Source organism: Eucyclogobius newberryi, unplaced genomic scaffold, assembly GCF_026437365.1.
Source record: "Eucyclogobius newberryi isolate DKJ021-1_F unplaced genomic scaffold, fEucNew1.0.hap1 SCAF_4, whole genome shotgun sequence".
Classification (NCBI taxonomy): Eukaryota; Metazoa; Chordata; class Actinopteri; order Gobiiformes; family Gobiidae; genus Eucyclogobius; species Eucyclogobius newberryi.
In genome coordinates, this window is record NW_027316056.1 from 4,855,118 (window position 1) to 4,868,833 (window position 13,716).

The 13,716-nt window shown below is 41.8% G+C and overlaps 1 protein-coding gene across 1 annotated transcript in view; it reads left to right on the forward strand.

The window, feature by feature from the left end:
• LOC140378117 (E3 ubiquitin-protein ligase TRIM21-like) overlaps positions 1 to 9,445 on the forward strand; it is a 12,251-nt gene extending 2,806 nt beyond the window's left edge. Inside the window, exons 2-11 of the mRNA XM_072463799.1 lie at positions 1,907 to 2,244; positions 2,851 to 3,031; positions 4,214 to 4,309; positions 4,473 to 4,562; positions 5,985 to 6,128; positions 7,245 to 7,392; positions 7,521 to 7,571; positions 7,656 to 7,682; positions 7,854 to 8,029; positions 8,985 to 9,445. Of these exons, the coding sequence (XP_072319900.1) occupies positions 1,907 to 2,244; positions 2,851 to 3,031; positions 4,214 to 4,309; positions 4,473 to 4,562; positions 5,985 to 6,128; positions 7,245 to 7,392; positions 7,521 to 7,571; positions 7,656 to 7,682; positions 7,854 to 8,029; positions 8,985 to 9,353 (1,620 nt within the window). The 3' untranslated portion in view covers positions 9,354 to 9,445. The remainder of the gene's footprint in view (positions 1 to 1,906; positions 2,245 to 2,850; positions 3,032 to 4,213; positions 4,310 to 4,472; positions 4,563 to 5,984; positions 6,129 to 7,244; positions 7,393 to 7,520; positions 7,572 to 7,655; positions 7,683 to 7,853; positions 8,030 to 8,984) is intronic.
• Positions 9,446 to 13,716: the final 4,271 nt, after the last annotated feature.

A 13,716-nucleotide genomic window follows, 5' to 3' on the forward strand; every position in this document is an offset into this window, starting at 1 on the left:
AAAATAAGTTGTCCAACTTTGCGGCTGCGCCGCACACAGACCGTTAAAGGTATCTCCAAAAATTGAATAATTTTAGATGCCCCACTTGTCCAGAGGACGTACGCCGATTTTGAAGTCGGTGGGCAAAACGCCCTAGGAGGAGTTCGTCAAAGTTTGACGTGAACAAAATGACTAACACAGCGTATTTTCATTTTCAAAGGAAGATGGCGGCCATAGGGTAAGTCTGGGGGCGTGGCCACAATGATTTCTTTTGTTCGTCCTCACGAGAGGAATGCGTGTCCCGAATTTCGTAGCTTTACGCCAAAGTTGACCTCGGGGCGTCTCCCATAGGCGCAATGTATTTTGACTTTTGTCGGTGGCGCTGTCGCGCCATTTTTTAACGCAAAAAAAAATGGCCCAGAAAAAACAAAATTTTTCGCCGATTCTGAATTTTGGGCAAAGTTTGGTGAGTTTTTGAGCATGTTCAGGGGGTCAAATTAGATATCAAAGCGCTGAAGAAGAACAAGAAAAATAATAAAAATAAAAATAATAATATTTTTAGCAAAAACAATATAGCCGTTTCCACTATAACAACAAATTATACATCGTTTGAAAGCTCTAAGCCTTCCCGATGCCGCCATGGGGTGGAATCATCATTACGAGCGCTTACGCGCTCGTCACTCCCTATTCCGTCGGGATGCCCCGCCCACTCCCCATAGACTTCCATTGATTTGAGCAGATACAAGCATGGCCCATGCCTGCGGCATGGATTCTCGCGTACGGGACGATGCCAGGAGGGTTTTTGGAGGAATGCAGCGCTTCGCGCTGCTGTTGTCAACAATTAGTGAATGGGCTACGCCCATTCACTAATTGTTGACTATTTCTGTCATAGCAGGAGTAAGTATGCATGATCCATGCCTTCGGCATGGGCTAGTTCACTGTACTTGCCAGGGGCGACGGGGCACCAAACATGCGGGCTGCGCCCGCATGTTTGGTAAGACAGTTGCAACGCTGCCTTCGGCAGCGTTGCGGGAGCAATAGGCCCTCCGCCCTGCTGGGGCTCGGGCCTAATAATATTCCGATGCGAAAACAATGTTTCCCATTTTTCAAATATCATAAACTATACATATATATAACTATAAACTATACTCGCGCTTTCCTACCTCATGGTGTGGTCACTGACGGGTACTTTCGTTAAATTTTGAGTGGGCTCCGCCCACTTTGTGTTTTTGGCCCTCTATACAGTAATAATGTTCAATTTTTGCATTACATGCTTATATGCACGGAACATGCAAGAGATGGGGAACATATTCGTGAGGTACTTAGCGCATGTAAAATGCTCGTTTAGTGCGCACTTTTGCACGGGCTTCGCCCGTTTACAACGGTAATGTTCCATTTTCCTACTACCAATTAGTATGCACGGGGCGTGCATGAGTGAAGGAGTGCGTTAGTGAGTGTTTGGAAGTGGGCGAGCGCTTCGCGCTCGATTTCGTGCGCACTATGTGCGCACTTTCGCAGCCGTGCTTTGCACGGCCTTACGAGATTAATAGGCCTCTCGCCAGCTTGTGGCGCTCGGGCCTAATAAAATATCATTATTATTTTTTTCCTCTTTTGCCCTTAGGCCACTGTCTGCACTTGAATCCTTAATAAATATGATGTGAAATGAATTAAATAATAGATTCAATAGCCTATTTTTGTCACACACAGTTGTGTGTAGTAGTAGTAGTAGTAGTAATAGTAGTAGTAGTAGTAATAGTAGTAGTAGTAGTAGTAGTAGTAGTAGTAGTAGTAGTAGCAGCAGTATTGTATTTATATTGTTTTATGTCAATACAGTACTAATTGATTTTATTTTGTTTGAATTGTAAATCAGATATTGTTATTACTTTGACTAATTGAAATCAGATGATCCACACGTGTCTTTTCCCAGGTCTGCATCTCCTCATACTGGGACACCAGTAAAACCACCTCCCGCGCCTCCAAAATGTACCAGTGTCCTCTGTGCAAGGAAAGCTTCAACCGCCGGCCGGAGCTGCACATAAACCGCACGCTGAAGGAGATCACGGAGCACTTCAAACGAGCGGCCGCGTCTGGAGCCCCCGCAGAAGCCCGGAGCTGGGATGACCACGGCGGGATGCACAGGTGCAAGTCCACGCAGAACAAGCGAGGCGAGATGCCCGAGGAAGTCATAAAAGAGATGGTGAAATGCTTTCCGAAGACGACCACCGAGCACGACGAGCCCCCTCCGCCGTACACGTCGCCACGCAGGTCAGAAGGAAAGAAATACAAGCATTATACCACTTCATGATCAACTAGCCTTAATAAAGCATGAATAAAGACCTAATTCATAATGAACAAATACTTAATTAAAGCTTCAGGCTGCTTTATTAAGGGTCAGGTGCAGACCGATGTGCTCTTGTTTAGAGCTTAAAGTGTTGTTTGGTCCTGGTTTAGGTCGTTTTTTACTTGTGCTTTAGATGTTGGTTCTGGACTTGGTACTAGTTTAGTCCTAGTTTATTCAAAAATATCGATACATATATTGAAAATAGCTACAGAAAGGAGCGCTCTGACAAAATGCTGCATAAATACGACTGTAGAATATTTAATTTAGGACTATAAATAAGGCTTGAAATTAAATATTTACTAATTCTCCATAAGAATCTGTCAAAATCTTGGTAAATTCAAGTTCGGTGTGTGTAGGTGCTACTTTAAGGGCTGATATTTATGTAAGAATGGGAGAAAAAAGCATTTTGAGAAAACAGCCTTGATTTTACAATGTCCCATATAAATCTATGGATGCAAATGGACAGGAACTAGGAACAGTATATTCCTAGATCCTATCCAACAGTATATTGTGCCCCCCCCCCCCGGCAGACACACGGTGAGCAGTGCCTACGACCAGGACCCGAGCCTCCCTCAGTGCCCGCTGCACCTGCGGGGCCTCGCCTACTTCTGCCGAGTGGAGAACGTGTGCGTGTGCAGCGCGTGTGTGGAGTCGTCCGAGCACAGGGGCCACAGCATCTCGCCCGCCAAGAGAGAGTGGCGGGTCAGGAAGGTACGAGGGCCACGTGAGGAGCTGCGTTTGACCCGTCCTGCAATGGGTTAAAGCTGTCAGGAGCAGGGGCCAACAGAGTTAATCAGCGTCATCCATGATGTTCCTCCCTCAAGATCGTTGTTGTGCTGCAATAGCTGGTTAAACATGGAACGTGTTATTCAAATGAGCAATATTAACATCCCTGACATTTTTAAACCGTCAGCAATTTAAATTATTGGGATATTATTGTTCATCACAGTTACTTTGGCCATGATCATCGCGACACACTTTATTTTATACATTATAATTCCATGTCAGAAGCAGTGGGCGACCAAAGTGCTACGCCGCTGTCTGTCAATATTATATTATTATTATTTTATTTTTTTATTTTTTTTGTAGTGCATATATTGCTCCATAATACTACATTTCAGGATATTGATCTTGATTGTTATTATTTGTTTGTCTAATCGTGACTTCTTTTGATAATCATAATTGTTATCTGGACTAAACAAACTCTGAAACACAGACGAAAACACCTTTTATAACGAAGCAAGTGACATTATTAAATCAAAATGTCAAATACGAATAAACTATTCCTCAATAATACACTTTATTCATTAATATTCTCTATGTAGAAGCTTTCAGTCACATATGTCAACCTTTATATATATAACAGAAATAATCATTTGACTCGACTGATTGAAAAATAATGTACTCTAGTTGTCTACTAAAATAATCATTAGTTGTAGCCCTATTCTTTTTAAGGTTTTATCATAGTTTATCATCAACATATTTTACCTTTACTTTATCTTCATTAATTGGAATCTTGTCTAATATATTAATGATGTACTTTTTTCTAATCAACAGTACAATATTCAGTAAAAACAGCATTTGACATGTTTATACCTGTTTTAAAAATAACACTGTAGTAATGTTAAGGTAAATTAAGATGAATGAATGAAGAATCCATCTTGATTTGATTAGATTAGTTTTATCTTAGTCTTTTTATCTACCAATGGATGTTTTTCTTCTTAATCTAAGCTACCTGTCTTTATTTTATTGATTTTTGTTTTCATTATTTTGAGCCTAAGAATACAATCTGTCTAGTTCCAACTGTAAGATCATTTATTTTGATTGTATTTATTGAATTAATGAATGTAATGCCACATTCAGACCTTCGTGACCTTCTCGTCCTGTGCTCAGTCTCAGTTGGGGATCATGGACGTGGAGCTCAAAGACTTGATCAGTGAACGAGAGGCAAAAGCTCTGGAGATCCACAGCGCTCTGCTCGACATAAAGGTGCAAATAAAGATGGAACTGAATGTGTTCATTATTCATTATGTCTTTGTTGGAGCTATACAAGGCGTTGTTATAAGAAAAGGGCATAAAATAAGCAGAAATGTAGACATACAAACTGAAAACACGGTTTGTGCCAGTTTCACGCCTTCTCTTGTGTCTTCAGGCTGCAGCCGAGGGACAGACGGGCGAAGCAGTGAAGGCGTTTTTAAACCTCATCGCCAGCGTGGAGCTCTGGCAGGCCGAAATACTAGAGGTAAAATGTCACTTACAAGAAGGAAAAGACTTAGACGCAGGCCCAGGCGACATTTGTACACATGAAATGACCACACAAAGGCAGTTTTAGTAGCACCAAGTTAACTTTGGCCAATCTTGGACTGTGTATATACAAGTTTAAATGGTCGCTAACGCTTAGCAATCATTCATTAGCCTATTCATTTAACAGTGGGTCTTGAGTTCTATTCTATTTATTTTTAACAGCAGCTGCCTCGGTGGAGTTTTAGAATTGTTGATTTAAACAGAATGTTGGAGAATCAAACAATGAAACAATCAAAAGCTGATCCAACAAATGTTCACAGGAAATTTGCAAAAACAACAAAAACAAAACAAAAAACTACAAAACCAGCACCAGCCAAAAAATGCATAATAGAGAAGAAAAAAACATACAGAAGTCGCATTTTTGGGGGGAAATGTATTTGATAAAATCCAAGAGCAAGAACAAATATTTAATCTTGTAATGCAATTTAAAAAAATAACAGATGAGAGAACATGGTGAATAGGTGTACGTATGCTAACGCTAACACCTTCAGCTACATGACGTATGCTAACGCTAACACCTTCAGCTACATGACGTATGCTAACGCTAACACCTTCAGCTACATGAGGCACAGACAGAACTGTGGGAAGTGTCTGGTATGTTAACGTAACATATGAACAGTTATTCAGATAACTATAGCATAAAGAACATGCTAACAGATAACTATAGCATAAAGAACATGCTAACAGATAACTATAGCATAAAGAACATGCTAACAGATAACTATAGCATAAAGAACATGCTAACAGATAACTATAGCATAAAGAACATGCTAACAAGTTTACCAAAGCATCAGTTTTACCCCAAATCACTAAATCCATTGAATTCTTCTTCCTCTGTGTCACTTCTAAACAGCTCCACAAACTCCAGAGGAAGAGGAAGCTTAAAGCCTAGAGCGCCCTCTTGTGGCTGTCAGTATGAAAATAATCAACATGTGACATGCGGTTGCCAGTGGGAAAATAACACATAATTTCACATATAAGTCGCTCTGGAGTATAAGTCGCACCCCGGCCTATGAAACTATGAAACTATGAAAAAATGTGTGACTTGTAGTAAGGAAAATACGGTACAAAAATCTATACAAAACAGTCAAATCATCCCAAAAATGTACTAAATTAACAGGAATATTTGTAGTTAGTACATTTCCACCCATGCTCATACCTAAAAATCCTAAAAATGAAAATCAAACACAATAGTGATCAAAAGTCAAATCAAATATTGAAATTTGACTATATGAATGTGCAGCATATTGACATAAACTGAGACTAAAGGCGCATTATTTCGAGTGCTTAGTGCGTGTAGGTGACATTAGACCTCGTTGCGTTAGATCCCTTTTGTCACCGTCCACTGTGTTGGTCGTAGGTGATCGAGATGAGCCGTCGAGCCGCGGAGCACAGAGCCCAGAAGCTGCTGAAGGAGCTGGAGGACGAGCTGGACGAGCTGAACAAGAGACAAGCAGCTCTGGGACAACTCGCACAGACGGACAACTACGTACAATTCCTCACCGTAAGAGCTCCCACAGGGTGAACCACGTGATTATATAAGGGATAGTAACAAAACTTAATACCTACATTTGATTTAATTTTGTTTTTTGTCCAACAATGCAGGAAAGGGTCAAAGTGTGTCTGAAAATGTCTCGGTTGAGGTTAAAATATCGCACAAAACGTGGATGGATTAGTCAGAGAGGATTTATACCCTTGTAATAGTTAAAATTATAGATAATATACTCCATGTTCTAATTATTGCATATGTCCAAAACAAACTAATACAATATTATAATTTGTCAATATATCTCCCACTTCTGCGCTCTTATGTGGGAAGTTGTTATTATTGCTTTTAATCCAATAACTGCATTTAAATACTAAAATACTTTTGTTAAGCCTACTGTTTCCATTTTTATTCATATTCTAATATGTTCAGTATATTTGGTGCATGCATCCAGCAGACGACCACCTCATGACATCACAAGGTGGGACCGAGCATTTTCATCTCGGCAGTGAGTGTCTGGTGCAGGTTTATGGTACTCAAAATGTCTGAATGATGTTTTTGCAGAAGAAATATCATGATTAAAAGCAAAGTCTGTTTAGTCAAATACAAGCCATTTTAAAAAGACATCCACAATTTATACAATACTTAAAAAGCACAGCTGTTGGAGAGTAAGAACCAGGATGGTGTACGGTTTGACCTCACCTGTCTTCACCTGTCTTCACCTGTCCTCCCCTGTCTTCACCTGTCCTCCCCTGTCTTCACCTGTCCTCATCCGTCCTCACCTATCTTCGCCTGTCTTCCCCTGTCCTCCCCTGTCCTCACCTGTCCTCCCCTGTCCCCCCCTGCCCTGTCCTCCCCTGTCCTCCCCTGTCCTCACCTGTCCTCCCCTGTCCTCACCTGTCCTCCCCTGTCCTCACCTGCCCTGTCCTCCCCTGTCCTCCCCTGTCCTCACCTGTCCTCCCCTGTCCTCCCCTGCCCTGTCCTCCCCTGTCCTCACCTGTCCTCCCCTGTCTTCACCTGTCCTCCCCTGTCTTCACCTGTCCTCATCCGTCCTCACCTGTCTTCACCTGTCCTCCCTTGTCTTCATCCATCCTCCCCTGTCCTCCCCTGTCCTCACCTGTTACTCTCTTTCAGTCGTTCCCCTCCCTCTCGGCCGCCCCTCAGACCAAAGACTGGTCGAGTGCAGTGGTGAGCTCAGAGCTGCCCTCTGGTGTCATTGTGAGGAACATCACTCAAATCTTGGAGCGCTTCAAAGACGAGATGTGCAAACTCACCGAAGTCTGTAAGTTTAACTCATTAACCATAATAAACACACTGCACTGCAGAAGGGCTCTCTAGACAAGTTAAAATGGTGTCATTCTGAATACTCTGTACTACAGCTTGAGACAATGTGAAACATGTTATTTCCAGGGAAAGGACAGAAGCCAGAATTGGAGCAGCCTGTGATCAAACACAATCCAAGTAAATATCCATTACACAATGACATCCATACTCTCCATATTTTCTTTGATATCATATCATGTATCTATATTTCTCCTTTTCCAGAGGTCAAAAGAGTCCAGGAATATGCAGGTACTTTTACAATGTCCATTCTATACTGACTGACTTTCAATTTCCTGAACCAGATCAAAGGTTTTACTACTTTTACCTTTACTACTACAACATGGAGGTGCTCTTCTGGGTTCTACTTCTCAGACCTGCATGAATACATTTACTATTGAAAACTCCTCGGTGTCTCCTCAGAGGACATCACACTGGACCCCAACACGGCGCACCCTCGTCTGATCATCTCTGTGGACGGGAAGCAGGTTTTCTGTGGAGAGAAGCACCAGCTGGTCCCTGACATCCCCGAGCGCTTCGACCGCGTGGTGTGTGCTCTGGGCAGGGAGGGCTTCGACTGCGGGCGCCACTACTGGGAGGTGAGTGAGGCCAAATTTGATTTGTACATTTTTCTGTTCTAAACATTCTGGTATTTGGTACAAAACATGTGCATTCATAAAAGATAGGCTCTATATTTGCATTACAAAACAACACATGCATTACTTTCAAAGTTGAAATTCACTTGAGCGATAAATGAGTTTCAAATTAATTTCTATGGATTTTGGCAATATTGCATATTTCATATTTTTTTACTTATCAATCTCTAAATTCTTGAGTTCTAAAGCACTGTTTTTGGTTTGTTAATACCTAGTCAAAATATTGAATATCACCAACATTTTGTTAATTGTGGTATTGTAGAATTGGAATAAACGACCGTTTCTTTAGCCGAGAGCAAGAATGGTTAGAAAATATTCAGTGCATAATATTTCAGGCTTTCAAATAAGTCTAAATTCAGAGACACATTTCACACACATTTTCTTGCTCACAAAGGCAGTAGCAATCAATCTGAAGTGTGTACTAGTGTGTAGTCTGGTAACTACTAGGAAACCGAACTAATATAATTGTCATCAAAACCTCATGATTGATTCCTTAACTGTAAATCCCACAGAAGAGAAAGGCCAATAAGAAACAGCCTCTTCAATCAGTCAGACACATGAGGCGTGTTCGGGATGAGCAAATGTTGCAGGTGCGATCGGTGTTGATCGATAGTACATTTTCGGGTTTAATCCTAGACTGCTAGGCTTTTTTTTTCCTACGCTCTTATTGGACACTTCCAACTGCCGTCGACCATGTTGCTGAAGTTGAGGGCTTGGAAATATGTGTTCAATATTTGGTCAACATTTTGCAGTAAAAATTCCCACATATTTTTCAAAGTTAAAACATCATTCACTAGCATTTGAAATAAATAAATCTGAGAAAACAAATTATCTTCCATAACCATTACTATATAATGTCTTACAATATAATCCTGAATCTCTCATCTTGTGGTTAAAGGTGGACGTGGGCAGTAAGACGGACTGGGACCTCGGCGTGGCGAGTCGGTCCGTGTGCAGAAAGGGTAAAATCACGGTCAGCCCGGATCACGGATACTGGTTCCTGAGTTTACGCGACAAAACAGACTTTGCCTTCAGAACCGAGCCCTCCACCGCGCTCACCGTGGCCCAGCGCCCCTCTCGCATCGGGATCTTTGTGGATTATGACAAAGGAATCCTGTCTTTCTACAACGTGGACGCCAAAACACTCATCTACACGTTCAGCGACAAGTTCACGGGCGTCATTCTTCCTTTCTTCAGCCCCTGCACCAACAAATCTGGACGGAATGAGGCGCCGCTGACCATCTGTCCTGTGTCTACTATTGAGTAATTTAGTTTTTACCTCTTTGTATGTATTAAACAAACTTGACTAAACCTTAAGAAAAACTGAACACATGTTTTGCAGGCCTGAGAAAGGTTTACGAGAAAATTCTTAGTACATATAATTGGGACATGGGACTAAGTTATTTAATTAGATGAGCACCATGTGAACATAATTCACATGGTGCTTTACTTATTTTTTGTAAATACCATTAGCAAATTTTACAGTCTGTCTGACGGTTCTCCAATAAACAATGAACAATGTGTTTTTTTCAATTCTGTATAAAATATTCCAATATTCTATTATGGTTGAAAGTGTCGGCGCGCTCGTTTATGAAAGAAAGGGCAAGAATCAGAAAGTTAAAATCAGATGTTTAATCCCTGCCATTTACAAGACTAATACAGATAAACGGAGCGCTTGCCTAAAATGTCCCTAATGAATGTGAGGCGTCCGGACGCGCCTTTTCCCTATGCGCTCAAACAATTTATATATTTTAAAATGGGGCATGATATGAAGGTTGACTTCATATCACGCCAGTTTTAATACAATTAGGTAAAGTTAATATTTGGTATTTATTTAAAAGTTATGAATAAAGCAATGCATTTGATGACTTTTAAGTACTCAATAATTTAAAACAGCAATGTATTTTTATATTTCTTGATAAGAATGTGAGAAAAAGAAAGAAATAGTACATAAACTAATTTATTATAACAAAACAAAATCATGTGACTATAGAACTGTAGTAAAATGCATATTAAAAAAATTAAAACAAACTATAGTAATTTTAACTCACATAAGACAAACAGAGAATCAAGTTAATGAAAAGGTTTTTGAAGAAATGTTTTTTTTTAATTTAAAGATGATGAGCATAGATGAGACTTTAATGTGTTTGGCCAAGGAGTTCCAATGGGTGGGGACAGGTCTTGTGTTTAGTCCTGGTGGAAGGAGAAAGGAGGTTGGCATCAGCTGATTGGAGGGGTGGACGGGGGTATGTGGGGTCCAGAACATCTCCACAACTTTAGAAAGATGTAAGTCTGGTCACTGGTTTCATCTTTCCAAATTCAGATGAGCATGATTGAAAGGTGGATTAGCCAATCAGGGACATGCAAAGGCCATCCATATCAAAATAAAAATGGCTGAAAAAAATATCACAAGGGACTGAAAAACATCTTGGATTGTAATGAGCAAAGCACGAATTGCACAGTTCTCTCCGAGTTTGGCTCGAGGCGTGACGGACTAGGTGGTGATGAGACTGATATCCTCAGAAAACAGATATTCTGGACTCTCCAGGTAAAGGGTGTGGTAGACGAGGAACTCTGAGTTTGGGGGTGTCAAGATATGGAGGTACACAATTGTGAGGAGCTTGAACTAGATGCGCTGTGTTGATGGGAGGATATGTGTGAAAATGAGAGGGTGGACAGATTTACTAGTCTACTGAGGAGTTTTGGAGAGTGAACTTTATCGGAGGCTATTACAGCTTTGGCTTTAAAGGACACATAATATGCTAAATTAACTTTTTTGAGCTTTTAACCATGTTCAAACAGTGTTCCCTCTTCAAAAAAATACCTGGAGGAGCATTTAGCTTGATTCATGTTAGTTTGATTACAGTTTTTCACAGTTGCTAACACCCAAAAAGCAAAAATTTGGCACAATTTGCACAACCTTCACTTCATGTACCAATCGCTTGCCCCAAGTTGGCACTACTTTACACTCCCTTATCTGCATTAGACTCTGACTTTCCTTCTTTACACTCTGATGTCACTTACAAATCACCTTGCTGTCAAAACACTACACACAATTTTCGGTTGTTGCACACAGTTCTCAAGTAAAATCTCAAAGCATCAAACTACAACATACAAATATTCAAATCTCTAAACTTTCAGGTCTGTTGAGCTATTTGCAATCACAACTGCAGTATAAAAGTGCCTTGAGCCTCTGTTTTGTTGGAGAATGGAGAACATTGGAGAGAACCAGAGAAGGAGAGAGGTAAGAGTGAGAGGAGGAGGACAGAGAGGAGAAGGAAGAAGAGGAGGAAGAGGAGGACGAGGAGGGGGTCAAAGGGGAGGAGGAATAGGAGGTAGAGGAGCAGGAGGGGGACAAAGAGGGAGAAGAGGAGGAGGAGGAGGAGGAGGAGGAGGAGGAGGAGGAGGAGGAGAAAGAAGGAGAGTTACCATCTCTAATGAGATACGGGCAACCGTGGTAGACCACGTTCTCAACCATGGTTTGAGCATGAGGGAGGCTGGCCAGAGGGTCCAACCCAACTCAGCCGCTGCACAGCTGCTGCCATCATAAGAACCTTCAGGGTGGAGAACAGGTACGAAATCTATTTGCCTTGTTTACCGTAATACTGTATATCAATAGAATACAGTGTGCTCACATGGAGGAGGCTTGTGGCGACGTCAGTGTGGAGGCCTGTCAGGGCTTCATGCGCCACTCAAGGCAATTCTTCCAACGCTGCCTAGACAGGGAGCACATTGCCTGTGATGTCAATGAGGCCCTCTGGCCTGACAGGAACCGGTTTACTGTACTGTACTGTGTGTGCTAAAATTGTTGTAAACTTTTTTGGTTTGCATATTTGTGTGCCGTTTTATGTTTGACTACAAAAGTTTACAAAAGTTAAGGCCTACAGACATTTTACAAAAGGAGAAATGGCACATTTTCCACATAGTCATTCATATGGTGTGTTTTGTTTCTATAATTGTGTTTTCAGCTTTGCACCTAAGTGTGCTGTAAATGCTTGGTAGTGTGCTGTAAATGCTTAGTTGAGTGTACTCAATGAATGGTATGTGTGTCATTTGAAAGAATGGCTGTGTGTACCAAATGAAAACACGAGTTCCATTTTGTGAACAGGTCAGAGATTTGATGGCAAAGAGTCATCTTGCAAAGGGAGTGTCAGGTTTAGCATTGTGTGTGTGATGTTTTCAGATCTGTGTGTTCAGTTTGTAAAAAGACGTTATTTTTTTGAGAAACGGGTGATAACAATTGTGAAAAACTGTAATCCTGGTTATAAATTCCTCTCCCTCCAAGCATTAAAAACTTCTGATCCGAACTAAACTGTTCTTAATCTCCTCCATAACTGACGTTTTCGCAATCTGTGACGTGGCTCTGAGAATCTTCTCTGCTGTTGTTTAAGTCCATATGTCATCTCCAGATTTGTTCTGTGAATCTCTCCAGTTTAATCACGATCAGCACAACTGCGTGCTGAGACCTGGAAGTGAGAGGCCAGTGTTGTGGCTACGATAGGGATATGATGTTTAGGTGGATGTCTTCCGCATGAATTCCAATTTATGGGTTAAATGAATAATTATTGACTGTATTAGTTTCCAACAACGCCACCCTGGATTGGTGCCAGGGACACATACACAGGTAAGGCAAGCGCAAATTCTTTGAGTGGACCAGGAGACTCAGATATAGGAAAACAAGTTCACAATTTATTAAATTTAAAGACAGAATAAATAAAACATTTGTATTTTTAATAATAAAACTACTACTTTTCACACGTTCACACCTCTTAAACAGTAGACACATTTAAACAATTCACCGAAATAACAAAAGTAAAATAAAACAGCAGCCCAGATTGTCCCTTGAGGCACTTAGCCCAATTACCCTACCAGGAGGTGGCGCTGGTCCTTAGCAGCAGGCCTGGGACCCGGTACAGTCCCACAGTCCAGCTGGGGGCCAGAGCCGACACTCAAAAAAAACTCCAAACGTTGATATGGTACAGTCTGTCAATGTAGAATGGGGCCGGTGCCAACGTGCCCAAACCCACCAAGGGCACTTGGAGGGAAGTTCTGGGTTTGGGGTCGGAGGAGAGACCCGCGGGGTTACAATCCTATACTGTACAATAGTTTGGGAAATTAACTCTCATATGGATGTCCAGAACCGAGCGCAACAAGCGAGGGAGAGAGGAAAAGAGATACATACCGGTGCTCAAATCTGTGCACTATGCGCGCCGTGGCCGGGAGGAATTCCGGCGCACAAAGCCTGCACGTAACGTCACGCACTACAAACAGTGCTAAATTAGAGCGAGTTTGATTACAATATAAATCTATGGAAGAGAGACAGTTTACCGGGGCGTTAAACCTGGGGAGCGTGCGGCACGAGTCATACAAGGTTTGAGCAGGGTTTGGTGAGCGTGCAAACCAACCTGGTTAACACGCTGGTGTGATCGCTGGCTTTAAGCCTAAACTTTGGGTTGTTTTTGGGGCGATCAGAACGAATGCTCCGGTCCTCGTGCCGCTTGCACTGCTCCCAGGTGGCGGGTGACGTCAGAGGCGAGAAGGGCTAGCGCAGGTGAGGAAGCTTCCTTTAAAAGGCCCAGGTCACAGGCCATAGGCTGTCAGGGGTTATGAGGGCCTACTGCCACACCAGC